At 48.1% G+C, this 15172-nt stretch overlaps 8 protein-coding genes across 8 annotated transcripts; 3 read left to right on the top strand and 5 right to left on the bottom strand.

Moving 5' to 3' along the window:
* Positions 1-54: 54 nt before the first annotated feature.
* On the top strand, positions 55-1442 carry LOC111073080 (chromatin modification-related protein EAF1). Its single transcript, XM_022365210.2, has 2 exons — positions 55-193; positions 255-1442. Exons 1-2 carry the CDS (start codon positions 117-119, stop codon positions 1321-1323), a joined length of 1146 nt encoding a protein of 381 aa, XP_022220902.2. The 5' UTR covers positions 55-116; the 3' UTR covers positions 1324-1442.
* Positions 1332-2542, bottom strand: LOC111073081 (transcriptional adapter 1). Its single transcript, XM_022365211.2, has 2 exons — positions 1642-2542; positions 1332-1573 (listed from the first exon to the last, which is right to left on the bottom strand). The coding sequence occupies exons 1-2, from the start codon at positions 2430-2432 to the stop codon at positions 1447-1449; spliced, it is 918 nt and encodes a 305-aa protein (XP_022220903.1). The 5' UTR covers positions 2433-2542; the 3' UTR covers positions 1332-1446.
* Positions 2543-2711: 169 nt separating this feature from the next.
* Positions 2712-4426, bottom strand: LOC111073079 (polycomb protein esc). The gene is made up of 3 exons (XM_022365209.2): positions 4031-4426; positions 3777-3969; positions 2712-3720 (listed from the first exon to the last, which is right to left on the bottom strand). The coding sequence occupies exons 1-3, from the start codon at positions 4333-4335 to the stop codon at positions 2821-2823; spliced, it is 1398 nt and encodes a 465-aa protein (XP_022220901.2). The 5' UTR covers positions 4336-4426; the 3' UTR covers positions 2712-2820.
* A 2-nt stretch (positions 4427-4428) lies between these two features.
* On the bottom strand, positions 4429-5349 carry LOC111073084 (augmin complex subunit dgt2). The gene is made up of 2 exons (XM_022365213.2): positions 5040-5349; positions 4429-4983 (listed from the first exon to the last, which is right to left on the bottom strand). Exons 1-2 carry the CDS (start codon positions 5269-5271, stop codon positions 4496-4498), a joined length of 720 nt encoding a protein of 239 aa, XP_022220905.2. The 5' UTR covers positions 5272-5349; the 3' UTR covers positions 4429-4495.
* Positions 5350-5476: 127 nt separating this feature from the next.
* Positions 5477-6503, top strand: LOC111073083 (mitochondrial cardiolipin hydrolase). Its single transcript, XM_022365212.2, has one exon. It carries the CDS (start codon positions 5616-5618, stop codon positions 6372-6374), a length of 759 nt encoding a protein of 252 aa, XP_022220904.2. The 5' UTR covers positions 5477-5615; the 3' UTR covers positions 6375-6503.
* Positions 6389-6905, bottom strand: LOC111073085. The gene is made up of 2 exons (XM_022365214.2): positions 6803-6905; positions 6389-6737 (listed from the first exon to the last, which is right to left on the bottom strand). Exons 1-2 carry the CDS (start codon positions 6812-6814, stop codon positions 6486-6488), a joined length of 264 nt encoding a protein of 87 aa, XP_022220906.1. The 5' UTR covers positions 6815-6905; the 3' UTR covers positions 6389-6485.
* A 26-nt stretch (positions 6906-6931) lies between these two features.
* Positions 6932-10676, top strand: LOC111073077 (U4/U6.U5 tri-snRNP-associated protein 1). The gene is made up of 6 exons (XM_022365207.2): positions 6932-7282; positions 7603-8522; positions 8590-9137; positions 9198-9965; positions 10039-10264; positions 10336-10676. Exons 1-6 carry the CDS (start codon positions 7003-7005, stop codon positions 10489-10491), a joined length of 2898 nt encoding a protein of 965 aa, XP_022220899.2. The 5' UTR covers positions 6932-7002; the 3' UTR covers positions 10492-10676.
* Positions 10648-14446, bottom strand: LOC111073078 (protein-glucosylgalactosylhydroxylysine glucosidase). The gene is made up of 6 exons (XM_022365208.2): positions 14304-14446; positions 12697-13073; positions 11948-12635; positions 11356-11874; positions 10804-11294; positions 10648-10725 (listed from the first exon to the last, which is right to left on the bottom strand). Exons 1-6 carry the CDS (start codon positions 14393-14395, stop codon positions 10676-10678), a joined length of 2217 nt encoding a protein of 738 aa, XP_022220900.2. The 5' UTR covers positions 14396-14446; the 3' UTR covers positions 10648-10675.
* Between the last annotated feature and the right edge of the window lie 726 nt (positions 14447-15172).

Raw genomic sequence — 15172 nt, 5'->3', positions numbered from 1 at the left:
AGTGTGACCGGAAGCTGAAAAAATAAAAATCATGCATTTACCGGCCCCCAGCCCGTCACAGCTTTGTTTTGTTTTATATTTGTTTGCGAAATTAATTAATTAAAAAGTACATAAGCATGGTAATTTGTCGATTCTTCCAGCAGGGCTCCTGCCGCTTTGGCACCAAGTGCAGCAACGAACATTTTGACATCAAGTATGAAAAGAGCGCCACAACGAAATTGAAAGATAATAACAAACTTGCTGGATTGTTTCAGAGTGGTGCTGAAGAATGACATGGAAGCCAGCATCAATGGCAAGATGTGGCCCTTCTCGGTGTACGGCCCCTTCAAGGATAAGGCCAACATGCCGAACTTCGTTGAGGATCAATCCTTCGAAGAGGTCCGCCTGCTCTGCTACGAGTCGAAGCGTCTGAACAGCTTCGATCAGTTCCATCAACAGTTCAACCGTGAGGTCATGGAGGCCACCAACAAGATGAAGACCATGACCCAAGTGACCCCACAGATGGTCGATGTTATGATCAAGATCTACGATGCCCCAGAAGGAGGCTCCGCCGTCTCTAGTGCGCCCAACCAAAATCCCTTTGCCGCAACGGCTGCCAATGCCCCTGGCTCCATCTTCAGTAAGCCGACACTTGGTGGCGGCAACATCTTGGGCGCTGCAAATCAAGTCAATAACACACAAAGCCTTTTCGGAGGCTCCATGGCATCTGGTAACGCGGGAAACAGCATGTTTGGCGGCGGGACCGTGGCCGGAGCAACAAGTGTTTTTGGGCAGCAACAACAACAACAACAGCAGCAGCAGGGAGCTGGACCCCAGGCCTTTCAGGGAGGCAATATATTCGCTCAGGCTCAGCCCCAGCCCCAAGCAGCGAATCAAATGCCTTTTGGTGGTGCCTTTCAACAGCAGCCAGGAGGAGTCTTTGGCCAAGCTAGAGTCAATCCCAGTGGCGGTATCTTTGCACAGGTGCCCCAACAGCCACAGCAGCCGCCAAATGGTCTGTTTGCCCAAGCAGCCCAGACAGTTGGCTTCCCTCCACAGCAGCAGCAGCAGCAGCAGGCGCAACAGATGTTGCAGCAAGTAAATCCCCAACAGCAGCAGCAACAGCTGCTTCAACAGCAACAACAAATGATGCAGCAGCAGCAACAACAACAACAGCAACATCAAATGATTCAGCAGCAACAACAACAACATCCACAGCCAGTGGGCAGTTCTTTGTACAGCACCTTGGAATCCTTGACGCCAGCTGAAATTGAAGCCTTCAAGGCGGACCAATTTCTGCCTGGCCATGTGCCCTTTAATCCGCCGCCACGCGAATTTTGTTAAGACTTTGGTTCGTAGTATAAGCTGTGTATATACCCTATATACGAGCACCCTTTGTGCTTTGTGCTACATCTACATGAATAGAACTGATATTAAATAGGTTTCTAAAATACTTTGGTTGATGAGTTAATGCATCATCATGTTGAGGCGCTCCATGTTGATCGAGTACACCGAGTGGGAGCCAATCAAGTTGCGATCCCGAAAGGCTAGCTGGCAATCCTCGAGCGTGATGAGCGTCGTTTCGCTGGGAAGGCTGCAAATTGTAAATGAGAAAAATTTCAGTAGTCAAACAGGAAAATTGATAACAAAAAATCCTCTTACACTTCTTCGCAGGCAGAGAGAAAGATGACATCGTCGTTTTGCCTCCTCATAAAATTGGCAGTATTTAGCTCCTTGTCAAGCTCCAGTGGAGTGTCGTCCACCTTCTGCCGTGTCACAGTGTTCCTTTGGGCGGGATCCCGAAGTGGAGCGCCCACATCATAGTAAAAGTTGCCTTCGCCGCTGGTTTTGTAGTGCTTGCGCTTCTTGATGATGGTGCCCAGCAGATCCTTGAGCAGCACTTGCACCGCCATGGCCACATACTCGGCCACGTTGTCGTCCACCGAGACGAGGCCAATCTCCCAGGCACCGATCAGAAAGCGGCCCATAATAAAGCCAGCATCGGGCAGGAACAGTTCCTGGGCGCAGTATCGCTGAATGGGCGGATGTTGCTGCATCGGCTGGTCCCCACCTATAGTGGGCGGTGGTCGGATCACTTGCATATTGTCCTCCGCCACAAAGTCCAGCACCTCCAAGATTTCAAAATTCAAACGTTCCGCAAAGGTTCGTGTGCTTCGTTTCCGCCGCTTGCTTCTGTTGCTGTTGCTGGCCTGCAACGGCGGCGTCGTCTCCACGGGTGCAAAGGCATCGATCTTGTTCAGCAGAGCCAGCAGAAATTGGTTGTGCAGATGTAATTTGTCCGGCGACATTATCCTTCGGCACTCACAGTCGAATTCCTCTTTGCTCCAGCGGTTTCGAAACCAATTCTTCATGTTCGATCTGTAGCGCTCCCAGTTGTCGCCCAGAGCCACAACCAGAGCCTCCTTGGTGGCTATCACCCTGTCAGTCAGCATTTTACAACGGATTCGGATTTAAATTGAAAAAATTGGAAAATCTAAAAACAAAAATAAACAACTGCACTGCACTGTGAACAGTGTGACCGCGTATTTATCACTAAAATATACCGTCTGACCTTTATACCAAAATATACCGAATACCGAATCGGTTTCTTTTTTGGCCATGTTCCCCTGTTTATTATGGCCATCGCAAAACACTCGCAAAAGAGCAAAAAAGTCTCGCCAAAGGCTCGAAAGCACGAAACTTCCAGTAAGTTCACAAACTGAACGCCATCTGAAAAAATTTCTATATTGAGCCGATTAAGAGAGTTCGCTGGAGGACAACTTATATGTATACATTTTCAAATAAAATAAATTATGCATAAATAAATAAATGGCTTACGAATTAATTTCCCCGATCCCAGCGCCAAACGGTGCTGTCGTCACAGACACAAATCAAAATGGATCCGTCCTTGGAGAAGGATGTCTGTCGAATGGTGGAGTTGCTCTTCGGATGCACCAGCTGGCTGCACTTGGTCAAGTTCGGATCGTTGCAGTCGAGCTCCCACACGAATGTGGTGCCCAGCTGGTTGCCCAGGGCCAGAACCTTCTGCCACGAGTTGAAGGCAAAGCGCACGAACCAAATCTCGCACATTTTGTAGTCAAAGTGATGGAGAACTGTCGTGGCGGACTCCTGCGGCTTGATGTCGTGCCAGGGGGCAGACAGCTGGCCGGGCTTCCAGCAGACAATGGAGTTCTCACAGGACTTGGAGAAGACAAAGTCGCCGAACCACTGGACGCAGTCCACATAATTCCGATGGATGTCGCGCGTGGAAAAGTCCGGAAAGTGCTCCTTGATGGTGGGGAATGGAGCTGTCGTCTTGCCGGGAATGAAATTCGAGCTCAGCTCGATAGCCTCCTTGATCTCGGGTTTTTCCAGGCGCCACAGCTTCAGCGAGTGATCCATTCCGCTGGACATGATCCGATCCCCGCGCAGATCAAAGTCAATCGAGAGCACCTCGTCACGGTGTCCCTCCACGCCGCCAAAGACGGCCACACAAACATCCGACTGAATGTTCCACAGACGCAGCGAGTGATCCTTGCTGCCGGACAGCAGCAGCTGCGGCCGAACCGGATGGAACTTAAGCTCATTGATGGCATGGCCATGCCCTATGTAGTTCTTGCTGCACTGATGCTTGATGGGATTGAAGATGCGTATGACACCGCGATAGCCCGCAGCGGCCAGCACTGGATCGCCAGAGATGGTGTCATACGACCAGGCGCAAGTATAGAAGCTTTCATCGGTCTAAAACGAAACTTAAGTTACATCCAAGAAGTGTATGCGATGTACTTTGTACCCACATCTGGATCAGCATAGACCTGCAGCAGGCGCAGGCCACCGTTGATGTCCTCCTGCTCGTTTCGCTTGACGCACTCGTAGATGGACACCCGATCCTTGCCCACGGTGGCAAAGACCTGTGGCTGGCCCCTCTCTAGGAATGGATTGAACTGAACACCGAAGATCTGGTGATTGTGGTCCTCCTTCACATGGGAGCTGCAAAAGGCAGGTAGTCAGGGGCGTCATGGGATGCAGAACACCCGCTCATGCCGCTCACCTGTACTTGTACAGCGGTGGAACCATTTTCGGTGCTTTGACGCGCCTGCACAGGCGGTTCAGCTTGCGCGTGTTTGGCGACTTGCTCCTGGTAGTCGTCGTGGTAGTGCTAAACAGGCTGGCGGAATCGTCACGGTCCAGAGAGGCCCCATCGTTCTCCTCCTCTGCGTCCAAGCCGTTGCCGGCGCCATTCGTTGAGGGAGTGGGCGCTGCGTCTGGCGGTGTCTGTGCGGCCACAGCAGCATCCTCATCTGCGGGCTGCTCTTCCACATGGGGATCGGATTCACTGGGACTGGTCTCGGTCATGGTCAATCGAATCCGCCCAAAGTGTTTATTTTGCAAATTGTTTGGTCGCCGCGATGCCACTATGCAAGAGCGTTGCCACCTGCCAGCAATGGTGTAACAGCCCCGTCTTACGCAATTTGCAATTTATTTAAAACTAATGTTGTTATAATCTTAGTGCTTGTTACTTATTTTGAACGCTGGTGGCCGAGTTCTTAGCACTAAGCAGCTCATCCAGATGTGCTTCTACCTCCTTGATGGCCTTCACACTGTGCTCTGAGCGCGATGTAATCTCATTGATGACGCAGCTGCACAGCAGTTCTGCTTTGGTTTGGGTCACTTCCGCGGACGCCTGTTTTAGGAGGAGCTCGTCCACTAGGTGGGGACCCATCTTCAGCTCGGCGGCATCATTGAGCAGGGCGCATTTGCGGCTGAGCAGCTCCCCCTTTTTCACAAAGCTGGCGCGATGCTCTACCTCTAACCTGATGATCTCCTTTTGCCCGGGGTTTAGTTCCAAGTCTTTGCTGAAGACTTCGGGGAATTCCTCACGTATCTGGTCGCCCAGCTCGGCAATGGGCATGAGCCAGGCCTGCAGCTTGGCCGTCAGATTGGTGCGCACAGCCTTGCGGTCTGTGTAGGAGAGGGCCGGGATTTTCTTGTAGTCCTGTAGGTCTGCCAAAAACATGAATATGAACAAAAGAATATGGAATCAAAGTAGCAGATCTTACCAAGTACGTGATCTTGATGGCCATCGCTGTCGCCTAGACGCACAAATTCCCCAATGGACACCAATTTGAGTACTCGCTTGATTTCTGGGCTCTGATTTTTTCCCATATCCAAACGGCGCAATCCATCCAGCAAAAGTTTCAACTGAAGCACCTTCTTCAGCTCATTTTCACGGGCTTCCAGCAGCTCCTTGGTGTCACTGGACAAAATTGTTGTAGACGGCAGATTCTTCATTTTATTTTATGTTTTGATTTGCAAGTCAAAAAAAGAGGGATAAAGGGTACTCGAATTTGAAAATGTGTGTCAAGCGATCAGCGCATGGTTGTTATTGAACATATATCGATGTATCGATCCATATTTTAGATAATATTTTTATAATATTTATATTACTATTTATATATATATATACAATTGTAATCTGCAAGTTACTATATTTTGCATTGAGGGCCAGTACTCAGATCATTAAAATTTTTTGTCGACGAGAGGTACATCGTGACCATCATCGATATCCTAGTGCAGTCTATCGGTTTGCAGCGGACTCGTTTAAAGCGAACATTGACAAAAATACACATTAAATAATGGAACTTGTTGATATGTTCGATCTCGCAAGCAGTCATCCGATTCTGGCCACCGTCACAGTTTTTGCCGGCACCGTTTTAGCCTCGGAGCTGCTTTGGAAAGCAATCAAATACGTACGCGGGCATAAGCGACGCCTCCGAGTCCACGAGGTTCTCTTCTTCAACGAGCTGGGAGAAATTTGTTTCGAGCAGCATCGAGGCAAGTCCTCGACAGCTGTTGACTGCGGAAACAATCACTGCAGCCTGAGAAAGTTGGATAAGATTGCTGCGCTAATGGATGAGGCCCAATACTCCATTGATATAGCCATATACACATTCACTTCCAAAGTTTTATGGGAGGCCCTGAAGCGAGCGCTTCAGCGAGGAGTGTCAATTCGCGTGATCAGCGATCGCGAAATGGTCTATTCTACTAAATCACAGATCCTGAATATGGCTGCCTTCGGTGTACCCGTGCGCGGCCCATTCACAACTACTCTCATTATGCATCACAAGTTCTGCGTGATCGATGGCAAGACTCGGGTGCAAGAGATTCTGCAGCTGAAGCAACGTAAATGGCCACGACCGTACGAAAGTGTCCTGATAAGCGGCTCCGTCAACTGGACATATAATGGATTCTGTGGCAATTACGAGAACTGTACGATCAGCTCAGACGAGGTTATGACTTGTCAATTCCAGGAGGAGTTCAACCGCATGTGGATGGGCTTTGCGGCGTCGGCGGATAAGTTACTACAAGGCTCAGTCCAGAAGAGCAGCGTCTAAAGTATCGACAACTACATGGATTCTCTTATCTGATAATTATCAATTGTTCCTTATATTTTGTTAAGCCCCTACGTTAAGTTTAAGCCCTTACGACTACAATTCATGTATAAACTATTTGGCTTGTTGTTTCAATTTGTCAACGCGTCGCGTAAAATTTTCCTTGAGGCCATTTAGACGCTCCATCTCCGCACGGAGCTCCAGGTACTCTAAATATGATACTGCCGATTTAAGCAGGATTTCTTGTTTCAGGGCGAGAACGCGTATGACTTCTTTTCGCTTACGACTCAGTGCCGTCAGTTTCAGTGTGAGGGTCGAATCTTTGGGTTCCTTGGATTTTTTGCCGCTCTTTGACTTTTTCGATTTCTGCAGAGTACAATAAATATAGATAGCAATACTTCACAAATGATGGGTTTAAAGTTTAAACATACTTTAATCTCCATATTTTCCCGAATTTCCGCGTGTTGCTATTGTTGATATTATTTATCGATGTAGAAGAAGAAGAATTTCGTGTATTTTTCAGTATTTTTATTGTCGATTTTTTTTTTTTTTTTCAACAACCAACTTCTGGTCACACTGGCGTCTCATACATTGCTTTTTTTGTGAAATTTGTGAAAAAAATATTGAAAAAATGGGATCCTCGTCGTCTGGAAAGAAGCACAAGAAGGATAAAAAGGCGAGGCATCGCTCGAGGTCCGCTGAACGCCAGGCACGTGCCACTGAGGATGAGGATGTGACATTAGACCTCACGGACGACTTGTCCGCGGTGCGACACAGACATCACAAACACAAGAAGCAAAAGGAGCAAAAGGATCCCAAGGAACAAAAGGAGCACCGCCACAAGCACCACAAGCACAAGGAGCGGGAGCGTGCCAGCGAGGTTATCTCCTTGGAGGAATCCGATTCGGATAGTAAGTGTGGCGGGGATGCGGACGCAGGTGCAGACCAAGCTCAAGGGCGATTGCCGTGGCCGACAGACCCAAATAGAAAAGCGATTTCTTTGATTGTGTTGGACTGCCTGGGGCCCGGCAATGGCCTTGGTGCTGCACTATCCTGGTTCTGGACGTACTAAATTTTGGTGTTCTTCTCTCTCCGTTTCTTGTTTTTGCAGGTTGTCCGATGCTGCTGCTGCAGATTGTGAGTGGGAGAGAAGAAAACCGAAAATTTGATATAAGAAGCGATTCGACAGCATCGTGATAGCCCTGTTCTAACCTGTACCTCTTCTTTGCAGGTTCGGATTGTGTGGAGGTGCCAGTGGAGCAGACCAAGGCACGGGAGGCGTCCGCCAGGGAAAGGGAACGCGAGCCAGAGCCGCCCGTCAGGGACAGAGCATCTGCTCGTGACAGAGAGGCAGGACGCGATAGGGACCAGCAGCGGGAGAAGGAGCGTGAAAGAGACCGTGACCGGGAACGTGAAAGGGAACGCGACAGGAATCGCGAAAAGGAACGCGCCAAGGATCGTGAAAGGGAGCGCGATCGGGACCGAGAACGAGAGCGTGAGCGTGAGCGCGAACGCGAACGTCATGGTGAGCTCTCCGCTCCACCGCCGCCACAAATATCCAGGCACGCGGACTATGAGGGGCGACGGGAGCGAGAAATCGAACGCGAACGAGATGCTCGCAAACGTGCTGGCAGGGAGAGGGAGAGGGGGAACCGAGAACGCTCCCGATCACAGTCGCCGTCAAAGTCGGGTCGCAAACCCTCCGGTCCAGCAGCCAGAGAACGCGAGGCATCCGGACGCTCCTATTCGCCCATACCCGATAATGGAGCTGGCGATGTTCTCTCAGTTCAGGAAACCAATAAATTGCGTGCCAAGCTAGGCCTGAAGCCCCTCGAAGTGGATAGTGGGCCCAGCAAGGTGACTCCTGCCGCGACAAGCGAGCATAAAAAGTCCGGTGGGGACAGCGATCTCTCCTCGTACAAGGACGAGTGGGGAGAGTTCCTGCACAAGCCGGCCGACAACCTAAAGGAGAAAAAGGAGGCAGAGAAGCTGCGTGAGAAGCTCAAGCAGCGGAAGGAGAAACGCTTCCTGGAGGAGCGACTGGCACGCATCAGAACGCTGGGGGAATCCGATGAGGAGACGGATAATGTCACCAAATGGGTGGACAAGAACAAGCGAGTAGTCAATGAACGCGAAGAGGCAAAGAAGAAGGTAAGCGTCAGCTGGATCTTTAATTCATATTTGGATTCCAATAAAATGAATTTTATTTACCCTCCAGGCCAAAGAGCTGGAGGAACTGGATGAGGCCTTTGGCATTGCAGATATAGTTGAGCAGGAGAAGCAAAAGGCCCGTCAACGTGCCTATGGCGATAACAATTTGAAGGGTTTGCGTGTGGAGCACGATATGGATGACTTTGGTGAAGGTCGCACGGTTATCCTCACGCTCAAGGATCAGGATGTTCTCAATGAGGAAGAGGGCGACACCCTGGTCAATGTTAACATGCTCGACGATGAGCGCTACAAGAAGAATGTCGTCAACAAGAAACAGAATCCCCTCGCCTATGGCTACAATGTCTATGAGGAGCAATACGACGAGTTGGGCAACCCCATCGAACGTTCGGTGCTGGAGAAATATGACGATGACATTGAGGGACAGCCCAAGAAGCGCAAGAACTTTGTGATTGGTGAAAATTCCGAGGAGGATCGTGAGAACAGACGCAGACTGCTGGAAATTAAGACAAAGCTGGCTGGCAAACGTCTGGAAACATTAGCGGATACCAATTTGCAGCTGGCCTCGGATACATTCAGTGTGGAGGAAATGTCCAAGTAAGTTTGCCATCTACTTTGCTTTCTTTAATCCAAAATAATCTCATTCCCTTTCGTTAGATTCAAGAAGCCCAAGAAAAAGGTGAAGAAAATTCGCCAGAAACTGAGGGCCGAAGACCTCGAGCCTTTGCCTGAGGCCGGAACATCAGGCATGTCGAATTTCGGCAGCCGTCAGGGCCGTCATCGCGATCCCGAAGATGTTGAGATGGAGGAGACCAAGCCGGAGGTTAAATATGAAGCCGACGAGGATGATGATCTGGAGCGTGTGTTAGCCAAGGCTCGCAAGCTGAAGCAAAAGGAGAACATTATCAAGAAACCCTTGCCCATTGAGTTCGAGTCCATACAGCGTGACATCAAGCCGGAGATTATCGATGAGGCCAGTTCGGGTGTCGTGCTGAGCAGTGTGGATGGTCACATCGTGCTCAATGCCACGGCTGAGTTCTGTCGCACCTTGGGCGACATTCCCACATATGGCATGGCCGGCAATCGTAACGAGGACTCCAATGATATGATGGACTTTGACAAGATCGAGCAGCTGGACGATAATATGGATGCGCACAATGATGAGCCAGCGCTGAGCCATGGCACGTGGAATTCGGTGAATCCCGATGAGGTTATGCAGCCAGCTGATTTGGACAATCTCGGCGAGGATCTGGAGGATCGTGCCATTCTGGACGAGGAGCCTGATGTGGGCGCTGGTGTGGCGAATGCCCTACGTCTGGCCCTGTCCAAGGGTTACCTCGAAAGGGAGGAAAAGAACAGGCCCAGCAATACCAAAATGGCCCATCTGCAGGCCAAGAATTATTCCATTGAGGACAAAGCAGCTGGGTGGGTGTTTATAGTTAATATATATTTATATATAATAGGAACAAATGCTAATGTTTATTCTTAATTCTTGCAGGGAAGACGAAAAGGTTGGCCGTCGTGATCGGTTCCACTGCGGACCCATTATGGACTTTAAGGATAAAGAGACCTTTAAGCCGAATGTCAAGTTGGACTACATTGATGACAATGGTCGCATATTGAACCTCAAGGAGGCGTTCCGCTATCTGTCACACAAGTTCCATGGCAAGGGGCCCGGCAAGAATAAGATTGAGAAACGTTTGAAGAAAATGGAACAAGATGGGGTAAGCCAGCAAATCAAATATAGCTTTCTCACTTTTTACAAGTTTTAATCAAAATTTTTTTTACCTATTAGCTAATGAAAACAATGAGCTCGACGGACACCCCATTGGGCACGCTGACCATGTTGCAGCACAAGCAAAAGGAAACAAAGACAGCCTATGTGGTGCTCAGTGGCAACAGCAAGAATGCGGCCGGTGTTAGTGGTTCATCCATAGCCAAATTTAAGTAGGGGGCCAATACAGATCCAAGATAGCCATAACCAAATGCAATAGATCCTTCCCAAAAATGGCATACTAAATATTTTAATTTAGAATTCCCACGAATATGCACACACACACACACACACACACACCCCCGCAAAAATATGTAGTTCTCTTCATATTTATTCAAAATAATAATAAAATGTATTCAATTTATTCCAAATAGCTAATCTGAATGGGCTCATCACCTTTCAGGAGTGTCACTGCAAAACAGAAGGGGGGGGGGGATACCATAATTTTAGGGCCAGTTACTTTGTAGAATTGCGATAAGAAAGTCTCACCATTGAACGATCTGCCCAGCAAAGTTCGCTTTTTGCCCTGCACCATCACAAAGTCTGGACCTGTTCGGGCGCCACAGTCCATTTTGGAGAATGCATGCCCAAAGATCCAGCGACATGTGCTATGCGCATAGCGCAAATAATTCACATGCACCTCGGACACATCCAGCGGCGCTGTGCCCACGCGAACATTCATCATGGTTTTGTTGTCATTTCGGCTAAAGCTGATGCCACCATAGCCGTAGATGATGGCCTGCAGGAAGCCACCGATGCCGGTGATGAAGTTCGCGGAACCCTCATAGCCCAACGGCGTTTCGCTCCACACCTTGAACTCGGGACGGACGTAGTTCTTGTAGCCGCGCTCGAAATACTCGTGGCCAGTCCACTCCTCCTTGCTGGTCAGATAGTTGGCGGCGAACATGGACCAAGTCATGGCCGGTCCCGACTCTCTGGTTACATTCGAATAAATTCTCAGATCGTTTAGGTGCGTGGTGCTGTTGGGCATGCAATGATTATCACAAGATTGTTCCCCCCAGTACTAAGGATCAACTCTACCTTTTATCATATCCCAGGGGATATCCCAGCAGAATGGTGTCCGCCTGCTTGACGGTGGTGTTCACCACATAGCCCACATGCTGGGGATGATAATCCAGCTGCGTATCGTGTAGAATCAACAGGCGATCGTTGACAAGGCGCCACTTCTCGAAGAGTTCAGTGCTGTCATTGCCGCAATAAACGCCCGCCCATTCGGCAAATTCCAAAGCAATTTTGGACACAGCATTCGTATAGACATTGTCATCGACATCCGGATGATCCTCGTCGGGTCCCATTACATTAAGCAAGTGGCACACTGGACGGAACTCCTCGCAGGCCGCACGACTCACCACAAATTCAGCCACCTCTGCGGCAATTGGCCAGGCCTTCTCGCAGACCCAAGCGAAGTCTCCCGATTGGGCTAGAAACTTTTGTAGGGCATGGGAGATGTCCGGAGAGATGTGTATCTCCTGTTGGGCCACCTCGGGGCAGCAGGGATTCGTCACCTCAGTGCCCGTGAATGCACTCTCCCAGGGGAATCTAAGGGGATGGAAGGAAGGAAGGAAGGAAGGAAGTTTCTGTACTCTGTTAGGTGCCAAGAAAATCATCCCACCTGGCTCCCTTGAAGCCCTTTGAACGCGCATTGTACTTGGCTGCCTCGAGTTTCCTGCTGCGATAGTCCAGCACCTGCTTGCCATACTCGAAGCCAAAATGTGTGACCACCGGCAGCATCCAGATCTCCGTGTCCCAGAAATTGTGACCCTGATAGTCCGCCTCGAGATTGCCACGTCCCAGGCCAGTGGGGCTGAGGCCGTAAAATGGCTCATTCGCCTGGTTGGTGCTTAGCGAGGGCAGCGAATTGGCCAGGTAGAAGATGCCAGCATTGATGATCTGCGACAGTTCCGGAGCATTGCCCACCAGCTCGATGGAGAAGTCTCGGTCCCAGAAGTTGCGCCAGGCATCCGTGTGTCTTTGCAGCAGGCTGTTGGCATTCAATTGCAGCACATCCTGCAGCTCCTTGAGGGCCACACTCTGTTGCCGATCTATGCAGATGATGATGCGATGACTCAGTTCCGCCTGCCAGGTGGGCCACTCCAATTGCAGGGGCTGCTCCAGGGATTCGCTGAACAGGACGTAGATCTCTTGGTGTTCTGGCTGGAAACGCTCGAATTCTAGCACCTCCGTGCGACCCCGAATGGTGCGATAATCTCCGCTGGCACTGCTGCCATTGGACACAACCACAAACTCAAAGGCATCGCTGGCATTGCCAGGGTGTTGGCTTAGTCTCAGGAACTGTGGGGCTGCAATGGGAAATCCTCGTCAGTCGTTGTGCCCCTCCCTTTCCATTTTTTTTTTACTCACAGTTCGCCCTGGCTGTATATCCGCTATTCCTGGTGGCCACCACCTCATAAACCAAGGCCCTATTGAAGTACTTATGCGGATACGTTCTCTGCTCCACGGTTAGTCCTAGGCCCTTGTAAGTTGTTCTAGAACGGAAGTAGCCATCCCGCAGATCCATCTCATAGCTGGTACCATTCACGGCCACATCCGCGTCTGTGGCACAGCCGAAACGATCGCAAACTTCCGTTGAGATGTTCAGCCAATTGGGAATGCGAGCTCGCTTGCTGTTGCCTGAGGGCCCATTGTACACTCCGTTCATGAAGATGGCATCCCCGAACACCGTGTAGCCCACATGACCATTGCCCAGGGTGGGCATGAAGTTTAGATCTGGGGGGAGACTTTAAATTAAATGCGAGAGGGAGAGAGCGAAATAGAGAGTTTAGAGTTACCAAATACGAAATATTTCATATGTCTCTAAACGATGAACACTGGCAAAATTAGTTGAGCAAGGATCAAGGAGCTGCCTGAAAGATATTCCAGCCGCTAAGAACTCACATTATCGCATTTCAGATTAAAACGTTCGAGTATGCAATTTTTCCAATAATTCCCCCTTCAAACGATTATTTTTGATTGATTAGATGCGACGTTTTTAAGCCGATTAAGTCCCCCATGTATCTTCATGTTTGAGTGCGGAATATTTGTATATACTCGAAAATTGTTAAGAACTGATAACTGACCTGTTGAAAATAAATAAAACAATTCAAAGATTGCACAGTCTTGTCCTGTTTATACGAACACGCGCAAAGTTAGTTGAAAGTGAAATTAGGAAATATCTACATACATATCATAGATTTTTGTACAGTGGAAGTTCCGAAATTAGAACCCCCCCTAATTAGAACACTCCAGAAATTAGAACTGGACATTTTATTGCATTGGCGACCCTCAAACTATAACTTGTGGTTCTAATTTCTGGAAGAGTTTTTGTATTGCCCACACAGCTTTGCCTTTTCGGTTGAAGTAAAAATAATAATGGGAGTCCCCGAATTTTTTGTGGTGTGTACAGTTCGGGTAACGAGTGTGGAAATTAGTAAAATTAAAAATTAAAAATTAACAAACAAGTTTTTAAAGTATTTTTAATGTGTTTAATTAACTTTAAATGAATAAATAAAAACTGTTTTGTATTAAAATAAAGCTTGCGCAACTATTTTTAATAAGGTTTTATCATTTCCTGTCCAAAAAAATCTTCAGAAATTAGAAACACCCCAGGAACCAAGTGGTTCTAATTTCCGAACTTCCACTGTATTGCAATTTTCGAGGAATGTGCGAGGGCTTGAAAATCAATTGTTAATATGTAAATAAATCTACATCCATACATATGCATTTATCTAAGTAGAGTCAGACTAAGTTTGGGACTTATTTTATATTCTGTAATTTCGGAAGACAAGAATTTCAGCCCTTGTTAAAATAAATTTGAGAACAAAACTGAAAAAAAAAACTGCAGTTTACTTTAGAAACAAGTCTGATTATACCAAAATTTAAGTATAGCTTTCACCACTTCCTATTCACATCACAATAAAATATTAAATATTACTATTTTGCCACTGTTTTAGGACACTTTTGTAGCACACCTGTAGCTCTGCAGCAGGTAAGCTTCCGGGGTCTGAGCCGTGCAGCCACGGAGCACCGCTAGAATCACGACAAGCCAAAGCAATTTCAGCATTATTTTTTGCGAACCGTTCTGCAGCAATGCCTCGACTATACTGATTGGTGTCCGCGTTGTTCACTCGTCGATTGAAAGCGGCTTGAGACTGATAAGGGCATTGATAATGCACAGGCCTTAATCTGTAAGAGGGGATGAGGATGGATGGGCGACGGAGGTGATTGAGCTGAGTGGGTACGAGTATAATCTGTGGAACTGCATGCATTCCCAACATATTGTGTCGGTGCTCTGCATACTCAAGGGCTTAAGTGCGCCGTTATCGGCTCGCAAATCGACAAAGGAATTAAACTTAATGGGGGGGGACTAATTTTTATGAAACGACTCTCTGGAGCCACCTTATCAATCAATTTTATTAGTTTGAATTTCAGGCAAAATATTTAAGACTCCCTCCTGGGACAACAGCTAGCTCTGGCTGGCACATATGTGTACTAGAGTCGCCGAAGAAAGAAATAATGAAAGAAATATTAAATAATAAAATATAATATATCCCCAATTATTGGAATATAAAAACAACACACTGCGTCCCCTCATTGTGTGTGTGTATATTATTTTTGCAATCTCGAGCCCTAGAAGTTATCAAAGCTGCGCCCACACACGCAGTGTATTTTGTTATTAAGGAAGAAATTTTGTTTCAACCGCCTGGTAGCATTGTGAGTTATTTCATATATCCCTATACTAATTAAATTTTAGTATTACGATAAACAGCTATAAAGAAACTGAAGGCTTATATTTTAATAAGCAGTGAAGAGTCTGAAAACTTTTTTGGGAATTTCCCAT

The sequence above is a fragment of the Drosophila obscura genome, unplaced genomic scaffold (genome assembly GCF_018151105.1).
Source record: "Drosophila obscura isolate BZ-5 IFL unplaced genomic scaffold, ASM1815110v1 contig_200, whole genome shotgun sequence".
Lineage (NCBI taxonomy): Eukaryota > Metazoa > Arthropoda > Insecta > Diptera > Drosophilidae > Drosophila > Drosophila obscura.
Note: the sequence above shows the minus strand (reverse complement) of the source record. Positions and strands in the feature narration are given on the sequence as shown.

Excerpts from the sequence above, each read along its gene's own strand:
- LOC111073077 (XM_022365207.2), top strand. The coding sequence starts at position 7,003 with ATGGGATCCTCGTCGTCTGGAAAGAAGCACAAGAAGGATAAAAAGGCG. Across the intron at positions 8,523-8,589 it reads GCGAAGAGGCAAAGAAGAAG|GCCAAAGAGCTGGAGGAACT; the intron begins GTAAGCGTCAGC and ends TTTACCCTCCAG. Across the intron at positions 9,966-10,038 it reads ATTGAGGACAAAGCAGCTGG|GGAAGACGAAAAGGTTGGCC; the intron begins GTGGGTGTTTAT and ends TAATTCTTGCAG.
- LOC111073081 (XM_022365211.2), bottom strand. The coding sequence starts at position 2,432 with ATGCTGACTGACAGGGTGATAGCCACCAAGGAGGCTCTGGTTGTGGCT. Across the intron at positions 1,574-1,641 it reads CTCTCTGCCTGCGAAGAAGT|CCTTCCCAGCGAAACGACGC; the intron begins GTAAGAGGATTT and ends TACAATTTGCAG.
- LOC111073078 (XM_022365208.2), bottom strand. The coding sequence starts at position 14,395 with ATGCTGAAATTGCTTTGGCTTGTCGTGATTCTAGCGGTGCTCCGTGGC. Across the intron at positions 13,074-14,303 it reads TACCTGCTGCAGAGCTACAG|TCTCCCCCCAGATCTAAACT; the intron begins GTGTGCTACAAA and ends TTTAATTTAAAG. Across the intron at positions 11,875-11,947 it reads AAGGGCTTCAAGGGAGCCAG|ATTCCCCTGGGAGAGTGCAT; the intron begins GTGGGATGATTT and ends CCATCCCCTTAG.
- LOC111073083 (XM_022365212.2), top strand. The coding sequence starts at position 5,616 with ATGGAACTTGTTGATATGTTCGATCTCGCAAGCAGTCATCCGATTCTG.
- LOC111073079 (XM_022365209.2), bottom strand. The coding sequence starts at position 4,335 with ATGACCGAGACCAGTCCCAGTGAATCCGATCCCCATGTGGAAGAGCAG. Across the intron at positions 3,970-4,030 it reads CCACCGCTGTACAAGTACAG|CTCCCATGTGAAGGAGGACC; the intron begins GTGAGCGGCATG and ends TGCCTTTTGCAG. Across the intron at positions 3,721-3,776 it reads AGGTCTATGCTGATCCAGAT|ACCGATGAAAGCTTCTATAC; the intron begins GTGGGTACAAAG and ends GTTTCGTTTTAG.
- LOC111073080 (XM_022365210.2), top strand. The coding sequence starts at position 117 with ATGGTAATTTGTCGATTCTTCCAGCAGGGCTCCTGCCGCTTTGGCACC. Across the intron at positions 194-254 it reads AACGAACATTTTGACATCAA|AGTGGTGCTGAAGAATGACA; the intron begins GTATGAAAAGAG and ends GGATTGTTTCAG.
- LOC111073084 (XM_022365213.2), bottom strand. The coding sequence starts at position 5,271 with ATGAAGAATCTGCCGTCTACAACAATTTTGTCCAGTGACACCAAGGAG. Across the intron at positions 4,984-5,039 it reads CCATCAAGATCACGTACTTG|ACCTACAGGACTACAAGAAA; the intron begins GTAAGATCTGCT and ends TGTTTTTGGCAG.